At 51.9% G+C, this 19,570-nt stretch overlaps 3 protein-coding genes and 2 long non-coding RNA genes across 10 annotated transcripts in view; 2 read left to right on the top strand and 3 right to left on the bottom strand.

Moving 5' to 3' along the window:
* Positions 1-797, bottom strand: part of LOC139077467 (uncharacterized) — a 70,329-nt gene extending 69,532 nt beyond the window's left edge. For all 3 annotated transcript variants that reach the window (XR_011530020.1, XR_011530018.1, XR_011530019.1), the window contains exon 1: positions 660-797. This is a non-coding gene — a long non-coding RNA (uncharacterized lncRNA). The remainder of the gene's footprint in view (positions 1-659) is intronic.
* On the top strand, positions 298-1,635 carry IER3 (immediate early response 3). Its single transcript, XM_008541679.2, has 2 exons — positions 298-598; positions 686-1,635. Exons 1-2 carry the CDS (start codon positions 389-391, stop codon positions 941-943), a joined length of 468 nt encoding a protein of 155 aa, XP_008539901.1. The 5' UTR covers positions 298-388; the 3' UTR covers positions 944-1,635.
* On the bottom strand, positions 1,471-7,971 carry LOC139077466 (uncharacterized). Its single transcript, XR_011530017.1, has 3 exons — positions 7,833-7,971; positions 7,670-7,747; positions 1,471-1,604 (listed from the first exon to the last, which is right to left on the bottom strand). It is a non-coding gene; the product is annotated as an uncharacterized lncRNA (long non-coding RNA).
* Positions 1,691-15,659, top strand: FLOT1 (flotillin 1). 4 transcript variants are annotated; one of them, XM_070585579.1, is made up of 13 exons: positions 1,691-2,286; positions 2,639-2,695; positions 2,971-3,046; positions 3,132-3,222; positions 3,506-3,649; positions 3,804-3,923; positions 4,012-4,107; positions 4,330-4,482; positions 10,184-10,365; positions 10,564-10,609; positions 10,709-10,846; positions 11,101-11,265; positions 12,605-15,659. In XM_070585579.1, exons 2-13 carry the CDS (start codon positions 2,653-2,655, stop codon positions 12,632-12,634), a joined length of 1,284 nt encoding a protein of 427 aa, XP_070441680.1. In that variant the 5' UTR covers positions 1,691-2,286; positions 2,639-2,652; the 3' UTR covers positions 12,635-15,659. The 4 variants fall into 4 exon arrangements, with proteins under 4 accessions (XP_070441680.1, XP_070441681.1, XP_070441682.1 ...); XM_070585580.1 differs by having other exon boundaries at positions 1,931-2,286; positions 2,615-2,695; XM_070585581.1 differs by lacking the exon at positions 3,132-3,222 and having other exon boundaries at positions 2,002-2,286.
* Positions 14,833-19,460, bottom strand: TUBB (tubulin beta class I). Its single transcript, XM_070585578.1, has 4 exons — positions 19,123-19,460; positions 17,588-17,696; positions 17,132-17,242; positions 14,833-16,836 (listed from the first exon to the last, which is right to left on the bottom strand). The coding sequence occupies exons 1-4, from the start codon at positions 19,177-19,179 to the stop codon at positions 15,779-15,781; spliced, it is 1,335 nt and encodes a 444-aa protein (XP_070441679.1). The 5' UTR covers positions 19,180-19,460; the 3' UTR covers positions 14,833-15,778.
* Between the last annotated feature and the right edge of the window lie 110 nt (positions 19,461-19,570).

Below are 19,570 nucleotides of genomic sequence, written 5' to 3'. Positions count from 1 at the left end.
GTAACTGTGGTTCCTTGAGTTTGCTGGGTCCGTATTGTAGCAGGACGGTCAGACATCTTATGTAAGCCCTCCTGCCTCCCCAGAGATGCTGCCTGTGGCTGAACCATCTCCTAAACTGTTTGTGGGACCCTCTCCAGCTGCCTCACGTCCCAACATGTGCCTGCAGCCCGGCATCTCGCCCATCCCCACTCACAACTCACACGCTCACAATATACACTTGGGGTTGCACAGGCCAGCTCTCCACCCCCTCCCTTTGCTTCATCCTCGGAATTTCCACTGCTCCGGGCCGGGGGTGGAGTCGAGACGGGCCCGCCCACGTCTCAGCCAATATAACTAGCTCCGCGCGACCGCCGGGCCACACTCGGTCTGCTGCTTCGCTCGGCGCAAAATGTGTCACTCTCGGAGCTCCCTCCCCACCATGACCGTCCTGCGGGCCCCGACACCCGGCCCCTCCACCAGCCCGGGACCCAGGAGGGGCTCCGGTCCCGAGATCTTCACCTTCGACCCTCTCCCGGAGCCCGCCGTGGCCCCCGCAGCGCGCCCCAGTGTCTCCCGCGGGCACCGAAAGCGCAGCCGTAGGGTCCTCTACCCACGAGTGGTGAGTGTCGCCGAAGTGGACAGCGGGGGGGAACAGCTGGACGCCGGGGCCCTGAGCTGACCTGTTCCCTTTGTTGCCTCCCCTCAGGTCCGGCGCCAACTGCCAGTCGAGGATCCGAACCCAGCCAAAAAGTTCCTCTTTCTTCTGCTCACCATCATCTTCTGCCAGATCCTGATGGCTGAAGAGGTTGTGCCGGCACCCCTGGCCCCGGAGGATGCCCCCAGCGCCGCGTCCCCCGCGCCTACCCCTGCCCCGGTCCTCGAGCCCTTTAATCTGACCTCGGAGCCCTCGGACTACGCTCTAGAACTCAGCACGTTTCTCCAGCAACACCCGGCTGCCTTTTAACCGTGACTCCCCATACTCCCAAAAAAGAACCTGAAAAAATTAAAGAAACACCAGGTGTACCTGGTGCGCAAGAGCGTATCCCAAAGTGGGACTCCGAGGCAACTCAGACTCAGAACACTACAGCGGAGACGCCCGCCCGCGCCTGGGAGGAGACAAGCGCGACACCCCGGGGCTGGGCCGGGTGCAGGAGAGCGTCGTTAATTTATTTCTCAGTGTTCCTAATTAATATTTATATATATTTATGTATGTCCCCCCTAGGTGATGGAGGGCTGTGTGTAATATTTATTTTAACTTATGCACGGGTGCGAGATGTGCTCCCTTGCTGCAAATGCAGATCTCTTGGTATTTATTGAGCTTTATGGGATTGGTGGAGGCAGGGCGCCTAGAAATGAGGGAGACAGCGAGAGGGAATGGAGAAGACCTGGGTCCAGGAGGGCGCCCGGGCTGGGGGTCAAGGCCGGTGGTGGGTCGTAGGTTTAGCCGTTGACCCTCTCCGTCCTCCAGCATCTCAACGCCGCTTGTCTAGTGTGTGAGGCTTCGGCGGACCGTTGGGAATACGGTCCTTGGCCTTCGATCTCTTCGAAGTTGCCCCCAGGGGGTGGCTGCGGGGTCGGGAGGCGGTGAGCTGTCAGGGGGCGGAGGTGGGGTCGTCCGGTATGTTCTGTGAACACAAATAAACTCGACTTACTGTCCGCAGTCATTTGAGTGTATCTTTGCAAGCGGCGACTCCCCACTCCTCCCGCCTTCGGGAGCCAGGGACCGGCGCGGGGAGCCGAGGCCACGTCCCCAGCAGGCGCTCCTCTCCGGGCCCCGAAGCCACTCTTCCCGGAGCCTCGGAACCCAGCATCCGGTGACCGGATGCAGTCGTTAGCTGCCCAGTGTGTGACTTTCCCAATTAGCGAGGGGCAAATCCGAGATGAGGCAATCTCCCTGGGGTGACCCACGGAGGTCATGTCCCGCAGCCCGGGGCGGAGCTTGGGGCGGCCTGGGCGGGGCTCCCGGCTCGCGAAGGGCGGTGGCGGGGTGGCGGCGAAGCGGGGCCCCACCCCTGGCTTGCTAGGCTACGCTAGTGCACCCGGCGGGCGGCGGGCTGCGGACCCGAGCGGGGCCTGCTGGGAAAAGGGCGGGCCGAGCGCGCAGGGCCGTGGCGTGGGGAGGGTCCACCCCAGGGGGCGGGGTCATGTCTGTTGCAGCAACAGGGCGCGGCTGGGTCGGGGGGCGCCAGCGTGGGCCCGGCTTCCTAGAAGGTGGTGCGTGAGGCGCTCCCTGCTCGGCTCCCGGGTACCCCGCGCGCCCCTGCCCTTCCCGGGACCCCGGCCCGGCCGCCGCCCGCTACCAGGAAGGTAGGTGGGGGCGGGAAGACAGAGTGGGGCTGCGGAGGAGCAGGGAGGGTGGCGCAAGGTCTGGGGGCTTGTAGGCGCTGAAGAGCTTTATCAGATAAGGGAGAAACGGTCCTCACGGAAGGCAAGGACGCGGCAAAGGGAGGGGAGTGGCCGTAAGCGGGCGGGGGCCGGAATCGCTGGTGATCTGCGGGATTTCATAGGGAAAAGCTTTAGCGGACCCCCGGGTGCGGAAGGAACTGGGCCTAGGTGGCTCCAGACTGGGCGGGACCTACGGGAAAGGAAGGGATTCACTCCTGTGGACTCCACAGCGCCCCTTCCCCTTCCGCAGAGGCTTTCTCTCCCTCTCCTCCAGCTCCAACCTGAACCATGTTTTTCACCTGTGGTCCAAATGAGGCCATGGTGGTCTCCGGTAAGTATTGTTCTCTTCTCAGTCAGTGACCTCAAAACCAGTGCGAGTCTGGTCTCTGCCCCTTCCCCCTCTCCCTACCAGCTCCCCAGCCCAAGCCTTCTGCCCCACCCCACCCACTTGTGATTCCCGGCCGCTACCCTTCCAAGGCCAAGACGGCCTCCCCTGCAGCTCCCAGATTTTTTCGTGAGGCTGCCCCCCCCCCCACCAAGTTCTTCAGTCTTCCACATTCCAGCTCTGCCGCGGACACCGCAGCTCACTGCCCCCTCACCTTGCAGGTTTCTGCCGGAGCCCCCCGGTCATGGTGGCTGGAGGACGTGTCTTTGTCCTGCCCTGCATCCAGCAAATCCAGAGGTGGGTAGAAGAGAACCAGGGAAGGGGGCCCCAGTTTTCTCTCTTTCCTCATCTTCTCACTGCCCACCCCTTCTTTTTCCCCTAGGATCTCTCTCAACACACTGACCCTCAATGTCAAGAGTGAAAAGGTTTACACTCGCCATGGGGTCCCCATCTCAGTCACTGGCATTGCCCAGGTGAGGCTTTCAGAGCCTTTCCCCATCAGTCCACACCTCCATCACCTTCTCTGTCCCCAGACCTTAAGAATCTTCTGACCATGGCCTTCCCAACCTCTGCCTGCAGAGAAATTTCTCTGCTAGTCTCGCCTTTTCCAGGGACGCCTAAGGCACTTGACTCCCTCTCCCTGCTCTCTCTGGGATGGAAGAAGTTTCTCCTAGAGGGCTCCCACTTCTCTCTCTGCTTCTTCCCTGGCCCCATGAGACCACCACCATACCCTCCCTACCCCTACTCTGGCTACAGGTGAAAATCCAGGGGCAGAACAAGGAGATGTTGGCAGCTGCCTGCCAGATGTTCCTCGGGAAGACTGAGGCTGAGATTGCCCAAATTGCACTGGAGACGCTGGAGGGCCACCAGAGGGCTATCATGGCCCACATGACTGTAGAGGTGGGTCCGAGGGCAGGGAGAGATCTGGAAGGGATGTCAGAGCACGGTTAGGGGGCAGGGGGTATGTGCCTAGGGACCAAGCTAGTCTGTGGGAGAGAGTAGCTGGAGGATCTGAAAGCTTGAGTTCCTCCTTCCCACCATCCTGTTATCCTAGGAAATCTATAAGGACAGGCAGAAATTCTCAGAGCAAGTTTTCAAAGTGGCCTCCTCAGACCTGGTCAACATGGGCATCAGTGTGGTTAGCTACACCCTGAAGGACATTCATGATGACCAGGTAAACCTTGGCAGCTGCTCCTCTCTGCTTCCCTGCTCCCATCTCTTAAACCCTCCTGAGGACTCTGATTTCTGCGTCTCTCCCACAGGACTATTTGCATTCCTTGGGGAAGGCTCGAACAGCTCAAGTCCAAAAGGATGCTCGGATTGGGGAGGCGGAAGCCAAAAGAGATGCTGGGATCCGGGTGAGAGAGATGGGGGTCTCTTGGTCACCGTGGGCTTATTGGGCACCGGGTGGGAGAGGAGATGGAAGGGGCACAACTGAGCGGGGGCTGGTGGAGGTGGGTTGGCAGAGGAACTGCATGAAGCCAGCGCCAGGGTGGAGACAGGGGAGACTGTGGGAAGTCAACTCTCCCCCTGTGGCCTTGGTCTCCCCATTCTGACTTCTACCCGATCTCTGTGGACAGGAAGCCAAAGCCAAGCAGGAAAAGGTGTCTGCCCAGTACCTGAGTGAGATCGAGATGGCCAAGGCGCAGAGGGACTATGAGCTGAAGAAGGCCGCATATGACATCGAAGTCAACACCCGCCGAGCACAGGCTGACCTGGCCTATCAGCTTCAGGTCAGAGCCACCACACTGGGCGGATGGCTAGGCTGGACTTTGCCCCTTCCCTATTCCCCTCAGGCCCTCCCTCCTTCTCATACACTAACTCTGATCCCTTTATTCTGGCTTTCCATTTCTAATTCAAATTCTCCATCTGAGGAAGATTTAAAAGACCCAAACGTTTCAGCTGAAAAGCAAAGAAAAGGCTGAAAAGGGATCTGACCAATAGGGCTGATCATATGTTTGGGTCAGGTTGTGCAAGGGCCCCTGGATGGAGGTGGGCCAGAGCTAAAATCCAGCCCGTGCTCCACTCGTACAGAACGCTGTGCATTCTGGCCTGGGTCTGTGGGTCTGCAGCCACCCAGAGGAAGGGGCGCCTTTTTCTAATTTGCACAGGGCAATCCCACAGGCTCACGGTTTCCATGGTGATCAAAGAAGGGTGTGGGGAAGGAAAACATGGACCTGGGCATTGAGTCCTGCAAAGTGAGATATGGGCAGCCCTTGACATTGCAAGGAGGTACAGTCGATCCTCATCTGCAGATTCGGTATTTGAGACTTTGCCTACTTGCTAAAATTGATGGGTAACCCCAAAATCAGTCCCTGGAGTGCTTTTGTGGTCATTTGTAGACATGCACAGAGTGAGGAAAAACTGGAGTAGCCTGATGTGCAGGTTCCAGTTGAAGTTGGACAAGAAGATGTTTGCTTTCTTGTTTCAGCTCTCACATTGTAAACAGTGTCATTTTCACGTATTTACTGCCGCATTTTTCACATTTTTGGGCTCTTTCTTGGTGATTTGGCTGTTGAAAATGGCCCCCAAGCCTTCTGCTGTCTCATGTTCCTAAGTGCACGAAGGCTATAATATAAGTCTTACGGAGAAAACACGTGTGTTAGATAAGCTTTGTTCAGGCAGGAGTTATAGTGCTGTTGGCTATGAGTTCAATGTTAATGAATCAACAATATATATCACATAAGGTGTCTTTAAACAGGAACACATGTAAAATAAGGTTATAGATTGATCTGTTGGTGAAAATGTGGCCAGAGGCTCATACGAACCTAATAGAAACAAAATAACTCTCTGCTAATTCAAGGTTCATGGCTACTTTATAGAAGAGAACTGCTGTGAATAATGAGAATCAACTGTTCTTTGAGACCTTTACTCAAAGGATAGCAATATCATGAAACTCATTTTTGCCAAGAGTTGGTACAGGGTGGAAGCATAATGAGATGCAAAACATCTTTAGTTATGATGTTTAATTCCCGTGTGGTTTACAGGTAATGAAGTGTAGCCAGTGCTTTACTACTCAAAGTGTGTTCTATCAGCAGCATCAGCATCACTGGGCAGCTTGTTAGAGATATAAAATCTCAGGCCCCAGCCCTACTGACTGAATCAGAATCTGCCTTTTAGCAAAATCCCTGGGTGATTCATGTACGCATTGAACATGAATGCTAGCTTGGGTGGTACTTAACCCACCCAGGGATAAAGTCCTTAACCTTCTAAACATGGCTTTCCTTCTCAGCATATCAAGGGATCAGGATGGTTTGGGCTCTGTTCAGCCTTGATCAGTTCCTCATTTTGTGCCAGGCTCTGTGCTAGGGGCTGGGGAAATAAGAATTCATTCAATAAATATCCATTAAGTGCCTATTATGTGGCAGACATTGTTTTGCAGGTGAAGTTAGAAGTATGGATGAGAAAAGATTCCTGCCCTCATGGAGTTTACATTGTAACATGGGAAACAGCTAATAAGCAACTAAATAACCTTCATAGGTTCTAAATCTCTTGTTGAAGTACTATGAAGGAAATAAGCAGGGGTGTGTGAAAAGCAGTGGGGGAGTACTATATTAGGTTGGGGGTGGTCAGAGAAAGCTTCAGTGAGGATGAGGTAAAACCAGATGGTGAGAAAGAGCTAGGAGTGTAGACTTGTGGGCCAAGAGCATTCTAGGCCAGTGCTGGTCAAATACAACTTTCTCTGATGATGGTGATGTGCTGTATCCTGTGCTGTGATGTTGAGCACTTGAAATGTAGGTAGTGTGACTGAACTGAGTCTTACATTTTATTTAATTTTAATTAATTTAAATTTAAATAGCCAGATGTGGCTAGTGGCTAGGCAGGGAGACCACCCGCAAAGGCCCTGAGGTAGGAAAGAGCTTAGCGTGTCCCAGGAACAGGAAGGAGGTTTCTGATCTGGTGTGGCTGGTGTGCTTTGAGTGAGAAGCAGCAGGCAGGGCCAGATCATGTAGGGTTCAGATGGCCATGTTGGAGACTTAGAAGAGAATTCAAAGCACAATGGAAAACTATTAGAGAACGTTAAGCAGGGAGATGCTGTGGTCTAATTAACATTTTTACAAGGATCAGACTGGCTGCTGTGTGGAGAATTGATTATCAAAAGAGAAGAGAGGAAGCAGGGAGATGAGTCAGAAGCTTGTTCAAAGATGATGGATTGCATAAATGCAGCTAATTGCACTCCCTCTTAAAACCTCACTAAAACCGCGTAGAGTGATTTTAAAAAAAAGAAGGAAAGAAAGAAAAGATAAAGATGGACAGAAAAGGAGCAGAAGGAACAGAAATCATGGCATCATTTTGGAAGCTGAAAAGCCATGGTAATTGGCTAAGTAAGTCTGAGACAGCTGAGTGCAAAGCTGCAGGGAGAAAACTGAAATGATCTGAGGCTCAGGAGCTAGCAGCATCAGGGGCCCAGGAAGCTGTGATAAAGACTGTTGAAATAAGGGGAAACACGTGAAAAGTGACTTCTCAGTTAGAGCCCCTCTCTGGCTCCCTGCCTCTGGGTAATAATCCCTTCTCTGCTCCAGTAGACATCTGGAGGTTTATTAACTGATAAAAGTAAACCAGAGGATGTGACCTGGGGCCAGCCAGGCACAGGTGAGGGCTGGTACTTTGCCAGTAGCAGGGGCATGAAGTAACTGTGTGCCTTTTGAATGCTAAATGCTGACAGCCTCCCTTAACCCCCTCACCCCACTTGGCTCCTAGACCCTCTATCTTCCAAAGAAGAGATCTGAAGACTGCTCTGGGGAACATGACCAATCTAAAAGGACAGACTTAGAGATCCTGAATCAGAGGTTCCTCAGCAAATGGCCTGCCCAGATCACCCTAGAGTGAAGCTCAGAATCAACAAGCCTCAACCACACACCCAGAGCCTCTTCAGTGTTTTACACCTTCTTCACCCGTGAGCAGACAACCAGGGGTTACCTGATGTATGAGGGATTCCTGCAGCATGGTAGGCTGAGACCAAAACCACAAACAGCAAAGCAAGTCGAAGGATACATACTGTTAAAAGGACAAAATGAAACTGAGTAAATTTGAAGATCTAATTGGCTTTATTAAACCATTCCTGAATTGGGCAGCATCTCACCTGGCAAGCAGAGAGACTCACACGGGTTACACAGCATGGAAGGCTTTTATAGGAGAGGGAGACAAGTCTTCAGCAAGGAAAAAATGAAAGTTCATTGGAGGAAAGTAAGTTCAGGCGATGATGGCTTCTTATGGCTGAGCTGCGGTATTTCTGTTGGCTGGGGTTGTTGGGCAAGAAGGAAATCTTCCTCCTGCTGGAGCAGTAAAGTAGTTGCACTTCCTGTTTGCGAGTGCAAAGTATGGTGGCTCTTCCTGTTGGCGTCTGTGACTGGCTGTAATTAACTGACACTAATTGACCAGGAGTGCTAGGGCATGAGAGCTCCCTCTACAGGCATTCTTGACTCCAATTTTAGTTGAGGTTTCCTTTATTGATTTTAACAGTACTACGCAAGGAGAAGAAAGCTTTAAAAAATGATTTAGGGGCCAGCCCCATGGCCGAGTGGTAAAGTTCGCCCACTCCGCTGCAGTGGCCCAGGGTTTCGCTGCTTCGAATCCTGGGCATGGACATGGCACCACTCGTCAAGCCATGCTGAGGCGGCGTCCCACATGCCACAACTAGAAGGACCCATAACTAAGAATATACAACTATGTACTGGGGGGCTTTGGGGAGAAAAAGGAAAAAATAAAACCAAAAAAAAAAAAAAAGATTTAATATCCTCCGTGAGACAGAAGAATTCACATTCAGGAAATCAAGACATAGAAAACAAAAAAAATCTTTTAGAAACTAATAAGATGGCAGAAATGGGAAAAATCATGTTGAAAGAGAAATTCTAATAAATCTCCCAGAAAATAGAACAGAACAGTTGGGAAAAATTAGAAAAGATAAAAATATTAGAGACCAGTCCAGGAGATCCAACAGAACAAATGGGAAAAAATCACCCATGAAAAAAACTCAAAAATGTTTATCTGTTCTGAAGAGCGTGACTTTCTAGATTGAAACGGTCCTCCAAGTGCCCAACACAATGAGTGAAGGACATGTCCGCTGTGAAATTTCAGAACACTGAGAACAAAGAAAAGATCTAAAAACTTCCAGGGAGAAAGAACAGATGTCAAACAAAGGGTCAGGCATCAAAGTGACTTCAGATTTCTCAAGAAGCTAGAAGACCATGGACCAGTCCCTTCAAAATTCTGATGGAAAATGAATTCCAGCATAGTAACCTGTGCTCAACCTAATTGTCCTTCAAATAGAAGGGTAAAAGAAACATCTCCCGAGATGCAAGGTCTCGGAAGACTTATTGCCCAGATACTCTTTCGGAGGAAACTCCTGGAGGTTGTTTCACCAAAAGGTGGGCCTAAATGAGAAAGAGAGAAAGAAAGAGAGATGACTCCAACACAGAGAGAGATGATCCTGCACACTGGGGTAGAAAGCAACTAGTCCAGTTTGGAACCAGTTTGAAGTTTTAGGGTCAAAGATAGTCCAGCGTACCATATCCAGAAGCACCCTTCCTCTGCAGTGACCATGGACCCAGTAAAGGCAGGGGCACCATCTCTTTATTGATGAGACCCACGGGGATGATGGTGCATGGCTGAGGCAGAGCAGTGAGACAATAAAGTGTGTTCCTCCTCAGTGCCTCTCCTCACCAGCTTCTTGGCAAGAGCCTTCTGATCCCTGTGCTCTACAAGGAATAAGAAAGTGAAACTTGCCTAATAACAGGAATTCTATATATACACATTCTTGTTGATGCTTAGAGTGTCCCTGGGAGAGTACAAAAGAAGGTCACAGTGGTTGCTTTCGGGGAAAGGAACAGGGTAATTTGAGGAAATAGATGGGAGGAAGCCTTACTTTTCATTGTATACTTTTTTCTTTTGAATTTGTGCCATATACAAAAGATAAAAATGAAAAAGACACACACACGCGGCTCCCCAAAGAAGAAAGTCAGTAGGAGGCTATTGTGTAGTCAGGGCTAGAGCTGACGGTGCCTTGCATTAAGGTTATGGCAGCACAGATGGACAGAATGGGTGGATTTGAGCAGGACTGGAGGGAGAAGATGGCCACCATGTGCTCAGTGCCCTCCAGGTGCTCGTACTCCAGAGGGAGACACGGTGGAGAAACTGACTAATATGGGAGTTCATCAGAGGGACACTTCACCTGGAGGAAGAGCAGGGACTGGGTCCCAGCCCTATCCAGCTCCAACGCTGAGGCTGCCTGGGGGATGCCCTAACCTTGATACTGGCTCTGAGAAGGAGGATCAGGCCGTGCCTTGGATCTATGTGGGAAATGGACTCCATTGGGCTGGCTGAGCCCACCAGGGACCAACTTCCTGTACCTACCCTGTTTTTGTATCCCACCCTGGAGCCCTGGTTCTGGGCGCTTGCTCTTCAGCTCTGACACTGAGCATCCTTCTTACCCAGGTGGCCAAGACTAAGCAACAGATCGAGGAGCAGCGGGTACAGGTGCAGGTGGTGGAGCGAGCCCAGCAGGTGGCAGTGCAGGAGCAGGAGATTGCCCGCCGAGAGAAGGAGCTGGAGGCCCGGGTGCGGAAGCCAGCGGAAGCTGAGCGCTACAAGCTGGAGCGCCTAGCCGAGGCAGAGAAGTAAATGTCCCCTCCCTGGCCCCCTTCTGGCTCCTTCGCCATCTGGGCATCCCCAGATGAAGAGTTGAGGCCTTCACAACCTGGACTCCTTGTAGGGAACTCAGGTTGCGGGAGCCTCTGTCTTTCCAGCTTGTGGCCTTTCTCCTGGGAGTGAGGGCCCCTTCTCAGCTCCTCCCCCCACTTCCCTTCTTTGCCCAGGACCCAGCTGATTATGCAGGCAGAGGCAGAAGCTGAATCTGTGCGGGTGAGTTAGGAGGTGGCTCTTACTGGCTTGTGGAGGGAGTGGGGGTTGCTGCTCGAGCTGGGGTTTCTTGTCCCTAACTATATCCTGTACCTTCCCCAGATGCGTGGGGAGGCCGAGGCCTTTGCCATAGGGGCCCGAGCGCGGGCTGATGCCGAGCAAATGTCCAAGAAGGCAGAAGCATTCCAGCTGTACCAGGAGGCTGCTCAGCTGGATATGCTGCTAGAGAAGCTGCCCCAGGTGCGGGGGTTGTGTGGGTCCTGGGAGAGGAGGAACAGAACCGGGGAATGAGGGGTGGTAGGAAATGAGCGGCTTGGGGAGAACCAGGCTAGGGGACCTTAAATTAGGGGTGGGAATTATAAGCCCATGCCCAAAGTGAGAAAGGATGATCCTTACCAAAGTGAAGAAGGATAAGGGTCTTAAAACCCAGAGTAAGGCATCCTAGGAGGGGTATGGTCAGACCACAGGAGCTGAGTGGACATCTCACCTATCAGGTGGCAGAGGAGATCAGTGGTCCCTTGACCTCAGCCAAGAAGATCACACTGGTGTCCAGTGGAAGTGGAACCATGGGAGCAGCCAAAGTGACTGGGGAAGTCCTGGACATCCTGAGCCGCCTGCCAGAGTGTGTGGAGAGACTCACAGGCGTCAGCATCTCCCAGGTGAGGGTCTGTGGGGTGGGGGCTGTGGAGCAGAACTGCTGAGTTCTTGTGGCATGTGGTGCAGTGGGCCCAACACTGGGCCAGCACCCCAGAGGCCTGGGGGTCGATGATATTTATGAACTGCTTTCTATGTGCCAGACAGTACTAAGCTGCTACACAAGCGGTTTGTTTTTTTATATTTTAATCAGACTACCACTGGGGCATGTAGTATTGTACAAAGTAAAGAAATCGAACTCCAACATGTGAAGTAACTTAACCCATGTCATATAGCCAGTGAAGCTAGGCTTCAAACCCAGGCCACCTGTCTCTCGAGCCAGTGCTTGTGGTCAGCCCACTAATACAAGGAACTAGTTGCAGCCCGTTGACAATTAATTAATTCCAAGGCATATCACTGCTTTTCTTGGTGCCTGTAGATCATGGTAGTGGTCAGAGTGGGCCCTGGAACCAGACTGTTGTGATGTGATTTCTGGCTCCAGTGCATGCTAGCTGTGACCTTGGACAAGTTATCAACTTCTCTGTATCTGTTTCCTCACCTTAAAATCAGGTTAATAGGGGCCGGCCTGGTGGCACAGCGGTTAAGTGCGCTTAACGGCTTCGGCAGCCCGGGGTTCGTCTGTTCAGATCCCGGGTGTGGACATGGCACCGCTTGGCATGCCATGCTGTGGTAGGCGTCCCACATATAAAGTAGGGGAAGATGGGCATGGATGTTAGCTCAAGGCCAGTCTTCCTCGGCAAAAAGAGGAGGATTGGTAGTAGTTAGCTCAGGGCTAATCTTCCTCAAAAAAAAAAAAAAAAATCAGGTTAATAGGGGCCAGCCCGTGGCTGAGTGGTTATGTTGACGTGCTCTGCTTTCGTGGCCCAGGGTTTCCCCAGTGCGGACATGGCACCACTCATCAAGCCATGCTGAAGTGGCATCCCACATGCCACAACTAGAAGGACCCACAACTAAAAATACACAACTATGTACCAGGGAGCTTTGGGGAGAAAAAGGAAAAATAAAATCTTTAAAAAAAAAAATTACGTACATAAGTAAAAGCATTGGACCGTATCAGTGACTTTCAAGTGGGTTCCTTGGAGCCTCCTTGAGGCCTGCAGTAGAAGATGGGGAGCTAAAGAGGGTCCATGCAAGCAGAGCTCCAGCCCCTCCACCCGCTTTCTGTAATTCGTTGTTATGCATGGATCCTGACTCCTTCGCAAAAGGGAGTGAGGTAGGGTGCCAGAAAAAAACCAGAAAACTCCTGCAAGTGCATGTACTTCCTGCAGCCCATTCGTCCAAATGGGGGCCTGGGAGAGCAGGTATCTGGTTCCCAAGTGTCATCCACTGTTATCTTCTTGCCAGGTGAACCACAAGCCTCTGCGAACAGCCTGAGCCCTGGACCTTCGCTGCTGCTTCATCTCATGACTCAAGTTGCCTGAATGGTCCTTATATTGCATGCACTTCAACTGGCTTCCCTGAGCATGTCCTGACAGTGGGGTTCCACCCCTCATCTCTCCTTGCCAAATAGCCTGTGCCTTGCCTTGGAGGGGAAGGGCTGCTCCCCTTCCCAGCCCCTCACTGCCAAGACTGCCAGTCCCCTGGGGGTCCTGTGCCAACCTTCTGATTGTCACACCCCACCCCCAACTTATTTAACTTTCACTTCCTAATTAGACTGCCTGAGCCTGTTGTCCAGAATTCTTTCCTCACCAAGACTGAGGGATAGCCTGGAAGTTCTCAGCTTTACTTGTCAAATAAATTGCCATTAATAAGTACTAATACTTATGAACAATTAACAAAGGAGAACTCATTCAAAATGAATGCCAGAATGTAGCTTGCTCCATTGCATTCAATAGGCTTTTTAGAATGAAAGGCAATAGTTACTTATACATGCTTAAAAGAGTTGTAGAATTTTTCCCCAAAAGCTGTAGTCAGAAAAGCATGCCAGGGCCGGCCTGGCAGTGCAGCAGTTAAGTGTGTATGCATGTTCCGCTTCGGCGGCCCGGGGTTCACTGGTTCGGATCCCAGGTGCGGACATGGCACTGCTTGGCAAGCCATGCTGTGGTAGGCATCCTGCATATAAAGTAGAGGAAGATGGGCATGGATGTTAGCTCTGGGCCCAGTCTTCCTCAGCAAAAAGAGGATTGGCAGCAGATGTTAGCTCAGGGCTAATCTTCCTCAAAAAAAAATAATATTGCAGCATTATGCACAATAGCCAAGACTTGGAAGCAACCTAGGTGCTTATCAAGGGATGAATCGATAAAGATGTTATTTATACACAATGGAATACTACTCAGCCATAAGAAATGATGAAATCTAGCCATTTGTGACAACATGGATAGTCCTTGAGGGTATTATGCTAAGTGAAACTAGTCAGGGACAAAGTCAACTACTGAATGATCTCACTCATAAGATAAAAACGACAAACACATATAGCATTGGAGAATGGATTGGTGGTTACCATAGGGGAAGGGGGGAGGGCAAAACGGGTGATTAGGCTCACATGAGAGGGGATGGACTATAATTACTTGTTGGGTGGTGAACATGATGTAATCTACACAGAATTTGAAATATTACGATGTACATCTGAAAGCTGTATGTCATAATCCAATATTACTGCAATTAAAATTTTTAAACAAACATGCTAAAATGGGATGTTGAAAATTACACTAGTCCCTAGAATTATGGGAAATATGGCCAAGGGAAATTAAATTGTTAAGTTTTCAGGGTAGCTTTGAGACTTATTTTGTGCACTTAGAAACATGAGCTATTAGGTGGAGCTGTATCAGTTTAGAATAGGACCATGATGTTGCACTGCCACTAGTTATTTCTGCCTTAGGTTGACTGAGAAAACCCACAGGGTTACAAAAAACAGCAAGATACCCATAACCCAAAGGCATCCTGGGTGCACTGTACAATTAAATGGTACAACAGTGGCTTTCAGCTGTACATTCCTGAGATTCTTCTGGAGCAGTTACAACAGACTGCGGGGGTCCAACCCCTTTCTGGTTGAGTACATCTGGGCAGGCCTGAGAACATGCATGCCTACAAGTTCCAAGCGGGGGCTGATCTGGTCTGGGAACTGCTTATGCACTACTTGACATTCATCTCAGTCCCTCCTCTATCACTAGATGCTGCATCTCAGTGTATGCCTACCCCCGATATTAAGACCGGTACTGATGGTTGAGGGGTGGTTTGGGTACCGGGGATTAAGATATGAGGGTTGGGGTTGGCCCGGTGGTGCAGCGGTTAAGCTCACACATTCTGCTTCTCGGCGGCCTGGGGTTCACCGGTTCGGATCCTGGGTGCAGACATGGCTTGGCACTTGGCAAACGCCATGCTGTGGTAGGCATCCCATGTGTAAAGTAGAGGAAGATGGGCATGGATGGTAGCTTAGGGCCAGTTTTCCTCAGAAAAAAGGGGAGGATTGCCAGTAGCTAGGCTCAGGGCTAATCTTCCTCAAAAAAAAAAAGAAAGATGAGAGTCAAACATCAGATATTCTCAGTTTACGGAAAGCAGAGCATCTGTGTAACTGAACTTGAGCCCCTGCCTCCACCAGCCATCTTTCCCTAAATGAGCACACATCTCGCAACTTTTTTTTTCAATTCCCATTTATTTTTGGCTCTTGGGGCAATGTCATCTTTTCAATATGAAAAAAAGCAGCAAGTTCAACATAAAATAGAAATTGAAAGCGTAGAATAGGACAAAACCACGGGTGGGGGAAAAAGGCCAATAGCAAGAGATGAGATGTTGCCAAAAGATGCTGTCCTGTCCCCTCCCCTCTGGGGAATGAGTCACATTTTAGGTTGGCAGTACACAGCTCTCCATACATATCCAGCAGTGGGTATTCCTTTTTATGGGTAAGAAAAGGTGGGTAAGGAAAGATCCAATGTATGAGGGAGGTAAAGTGGGACAGGGAAGGACCCCACTTGGCAGGGGGGTCAGACCCCTGCAAAGGAAACAGCTCAGGAGAGGGCTTGAAGGGAGACTGAAAATGGAGATAATACTGTTAACTCCTCTCCTTGAAGCTGAGAGGAGCAGGGAAATATCTGGGAATTATGACTGCAATATAGCCTGGATCCCCCACCCCTTGTAGGGGCTTCTACCTGCCCGTTAGCTTGGCATCCTTTCTCGTTGGCCACCACATGGGCTTAGGATGGTGGCCATCTCTCTGGGCTTTCAGCACAGTTCTAAATGGGATCTGAGTGAGGTCCAGCTTCTTGGAGAATTATCTTGAAAACAGAGAGAAATATTAACTGGACAGATGGGAGGAGTGGGCACTGGAAGGAAATGCAGGGTTACTTAGAATGGCAGAAATCTAGGTTTCCCAGAGTGGAAAGAGAGAGGAGACATTCAACAAACAACAAATATTTATTGAGCGCCTATTATGTGCCAGGCACTGTTCTAGAACCCCCCCCCCCCCCAAAAAAAGAAAAAACAAGATAGAGGCAGAAAAACGCAAATTCTGAGGGAGAGGAAAGGGACAGTTGAGGAAGAAGGCTGAGGGAACGGAGAAGCCTGAGGTGATGCGGCTCTGCCTTAGGCCTCTTCTTCGGCCTCCTCACCGAAATCCTCCTCCTCTTCTGCGGTGGCATCTTGGTACTGCTGGTACTCGGAGACGAGGTCGTTCATGTTGCTCTCAGCCTCGGTGAACTCCATCTCGTCCATGCCCTCACCTGTGTACCAGTGGAGGAAGGCCTTCCGGCGGAACATGGCAGTGAACTGCTCTGAGATGCGCTTGAAGAGCTCCTGGATGGCTGTGCTGTTGCCAATGAAGGTGACAGCCATCTTCAGGCCACGGGGTGGGATGTCACAGACGGCCGTCTTGACGTTGTTGGGGATCCATTCCACGAAGTAACTGCTATTCTTGTTTTGCACGTTGAGCATCTGCTCATCTACCTCCTTCATGGACATCCGCCCACGGAAGACAGCAGCCACGGTGAGGTACCGGCCATGGCGGGGGTCACAGGCAGCCATCATGTTCTTGGCATCGAAGACCTGCTGGGTGAGTTCGGGCACAGTGAGGGCCCGATACTGCTGGCTTCCACGGCTGGTCAGAGGGGCGAAGCCAGGCATGAAGAAATGGAGACGTGGGAAGGGCACCATGTTGACCGCCAGCTTGCGGAGGTCAGCATTGAGCTGGCCAGGGAAGCGGAGGCAGGTGGTGACACCGCTCATGGTGGCTGAGACGAGGTGGTTCAGGTCCCCGTAGGTTGGTGTGGTCAGCTTGAGGGTGCGGAAGCAGATGTCATAAAGGGCCTCGTTGTCAATGCAGTAGGTCTCGTCGGTGTTCTCTACCAACTGATGGACGGAGAGCGTGGCGTTGTAGGGCTCGACCACTGTGTCGGACACTTTGGGTGAGGGCACCACACTGAAGGTATTCATGATGCGGTCAGGATACTCTTCTCGGATCTTGCTGATGAGCAAGGTGCCCATTCCAGAGCCCGTGCCCCCGCCCAGCGAGTGGGTCAGCTGGAAGCCCTGCAGGCAGTCACAGCTCTCTGCCTCCTTCCGAACCACATCCAGGACCGAGTCAACCAGCTCGGCCCCCTCTGTATAGTGGCCCTTGGCCCAGTTGTTGCCTGCCCCGGACTGACCTGGAATGGGGTCAGGAGGCAAGCTTGATTAGTAAAGTGTGGAAGATACATGACCACATTTCCACCTTCCAACTTTTGGAATAATGCCCTTGGATGTATCTTCTTTCTTTCTCGCCTGTGATACATCCCTCCCATAATTTACTATTCGGGCAGTCGTTAACTCCGCCCTCCACACAGATTACAGGACACGGCCCTGAACAAACTCTCCCGGACAACAGTCAGCTCCAAAGTCTTGCTGTCTCCTTGCACCCAAATAAATTGAATACGACCGTATCTACTAACGTGTATAACTCACCAAAAACAAAGTTGTCAGGTCTGAAGATCTGGCCAAAAGGACCTGAGCGAACAGAGTCCATGGTCCCAGGTTCTAGATCCACCAAGATAGCACGAGGAACATATTTGCCACCTACAGGGAAGAACATAGAGAAGTGAAAATTGGCAGAGAGGAAGAAGGTAAATAAGTCGGGGCTGGGTTATAAACCAATGTTACCTCAAAAAAAAAAAGTTAAAAAGTAATAAATCGGGGCTGGGAGACAACCGGGACACAAACTTGTGGTTCCAGGTGCTGCCACCAGGTGGCAGCAGAGCTAGTCTTTGGCCCAGATGGTAGGAAATCAAATCAAATAAGCTCTCAAAAGGAAAGGGGTGATGGATTCATCAAAAGGGGTAAGGGGTTCTCCAGGGATGAAGAGCAACCCCAGAGAAGTGGGAGATGAGATGGGACCCGAGCTTCCCGGGCTCCTGCCCTCACCTGTGGCTTCATTGTAGTACACGGAGATGCGGTCCAGCTGCAGGTCGCTGTCCCCGTGGTAGGTGCCAGTGGGGTCGATGCCATGTTCATCACTGATCACCTCCCAGAACTGTCGGGGGAGAGCAATGACCGCTCAGTGGCTCAGGTTCCAGCCAATTATGCCCCCTCGTAACCATTTTCGTTCCAGGCTCGCCCGTGGTAGCCCTTGCTGTAAGGCCTGGCATCCTCTCTATCTGGCTGCCCCGCCCTTCCCCTAGACACCGCACCCTCGGGAAAGCCGCAGCCTTTCACTACTTAAGAGGTGAGCTGATGTGCCGCTGAGAGTGCCCAGGCAGAGCAGGCACCAGGGTGGGGGAATGGAGGAGGTTGACTAGACTGCAAAAGAGCCCGCCCCCCCCCCGCCGGGCACCGCCCCTCCACGCTGCGCACAAAGGACCCGGGGCAGATAAAGAGCCGCTGCAGCAGTCGACCACCTCCCGCCCCTCTCCACGTGACTGCGGCGCAAGCGCGGGCCGAGCAGCCGACAAAGAGAGGCGTCGCGCGTGGGCGGGGCCGAGGCGCGAATTCCGCGCGCCCGGGGCGGGGCTCGGCTGGAGCAAGCGCGCCCCCGGCCGGCCGGCAGGACCGCATTGTCCCGGCGCGCCAGGGGCGCCCGGCCCCGCCCTTCTGCTACAACGTAGCGGCCGCACTTCCTCCCGCCCTTCCCCCGCTACATTGTAACCGCGCGCAAAAGAAAAGAAATGCCCCCTTGGCCTTGCAATTTTATTTCTTCGCTTTTACCCCTTGCTTTAAAGGACGATCCTCTTCCTTTCTCCCACCCTTTAGTCGTAAGGGATCCTTTAAAAAAAAAAACCCTCTCCTTTTCTACCGCCCTCTCTCATCTGTTCACTCCCTAAAAGGGTCTCTTTTAAGGGGAAATGAAAGAAAGTAAAATTAAGCCAGCACCTATTAGTCTTCCATCCACGAAAAACTACTGGACCGCCCCTTGGGGATCGCGGGCGCGCGGAGAGCCCTGATCTTTTGTGAACGGCAACGCGCACTGCAGCCCACCGGGGCTCACCGCGACCCCACCTTGGGATCCCAGCTCTGCAGCTGCCCGCCCAGCCCCGTCCCTTCCCCCTCTGGCTTAGCCACACGAAGCCGCGCCAAGGGAGATGCACCCGGGGAAAACCTCGCCTCGCTTTGTCTCGGGCTGTTTCCGCATCTCCCTCCCTCCCCAGTCCTCGGACCGTTAGGAGATCCCCTTTAAGTAAAACCTTACAGAACCTCGATCTTCCCGCCCCCCAAACCTGTAGGGTGCTTTTCATAGCTTCCCCAAAATGAGCCTGCCAAGAAAAATAATTCCTCATTTCTTAAGAGCAAATTCTAGCAACAAATGTGTATTATATATGTATATATACATAATAACTTTTTCTTGGCAAAGCTCGGCTAAAGATAAAGAGTGAATGTCCTACAACCTTTTTTTTTTTTTTATCATTTACCTGGATTTTCTTTAGTAAAAAGAAATATAGTTAAAAGAGGTTTAAAATCCTTACCTTGGCACCGATCTGGTTGCCACATTGACCGGCCTGGATGTGCACGATTTCCCTCATGGTTAAAATTTATTTTAATTCTTTTGCTCGCCTCAAGGTGTGTACGGGGCAAGAAACTGATAAGTAATTTTTTTTTCTCTGCTGCTGGTAGCCGACTGGAAGGATGGGACGTGCCCCGGAGGCTGGAGCAGCGAGGTCCGAACGCGGCGGCAGGAAGGTTCTGAGAGGGAGAAAGGAGAGGGGAGGGCGCAGGAGGGAAGGCGGGCAGGGCGGGGCGCGCGTGCGCCGGGGCGGGAAGGCGGGAGAACGCGCCCCGCGCGGCAGTCGGGAGACAAAGCCTCATCGAGGCCGGCCCTGATTAGTCGAGGCCGGTCATGCATCAGACGTCCATTGGTCTCTGCTCGAGTGGACGAGCGCAGTCAGCTCTGGGAGTCGTAGTCCTCTATTGTTG

Source organism: Equus przewalskii, chromosome 19 (assembly GCF_037783145.1).
Source record: "Equus przewalskii isolate Varuska chromosome 19, EquPr2, whole genome shotgun sequence".
Lineage (NCBI taxonomy): Eukaryota > Metazoa > Chordata > Mammalia > Perissodactyla > Equidae > Equus > Equus przewalskii.
This window is presented reverse-complemented; position numbering and strand designations above follow the sequence as displayed.

What these genes read in the sequence shown, in the direction of transcription:
- FLOT1 (XM_070585579.1), top strand. Translation starts at nt 2,653, where the DNA reads ATGTTTTTCACCTGTGGTCCAAATGAGGCCATGGTGGTCTCCG. An exon ending in TGCATCCAGCAAATCCAGAG is followed by an intron (nt 3,047 to 3,131) that starts GTGGGTAGAAGA and finishes TTTTTCCCCTAG; the next exon opens with GATCTCTCTCAACACACTGA. An exon ending in CAGGCGTCAGCATCTCCCAG is followed by an intron (nt 11,266 to 12,604) that starts GTGAGGGTCTGT and finishes TCTTCTTGCCAG; the next exon opens with GTGAACCACAAGCCTCTGCG.
- TUBB (XM_070585578.1), bottom strand. Translation starts at nt 19,179, where the DNA reads ATGAGGGAAATCGTGCACATCCAGGCCGGTCAATGTGGCAACCAGATC. An exon ending in GCAACCAGATCGGTGCCAAG is followed by an intron (nt 17,697 to 19,122) that starts GTAAGGATTTTA and finishes CTCCCCCGACAG; the next exon opens with TTCTGGGAGGTGATCAGTGA. An exon ending in ACCTGACAACTTTGTTTTTG is followed by an intron (nt 16,837 to 17,131) that starts GTGAGTTATACA and finishes ACCCCATTCCAG; the next exon opens with GTCAGTCCGGGGCAGGCAAC.
- IER3 (XM_008541679.2), top strand. Translation starts at nt 389, where the DNA reads ATGTGTCACTCTCGGAGCTCCCTCCCCACCATGACCGTCCTGCGGGCC. An exon ending in GGGTCCTCTACCCACGAGTG is followed by an intron (nt 599 to 685) that starts GTGAGTGTCGCC and finishes GCCTCCCCTCAG; the next exon opens with GTCCGGCGCCAACTGCCAGT.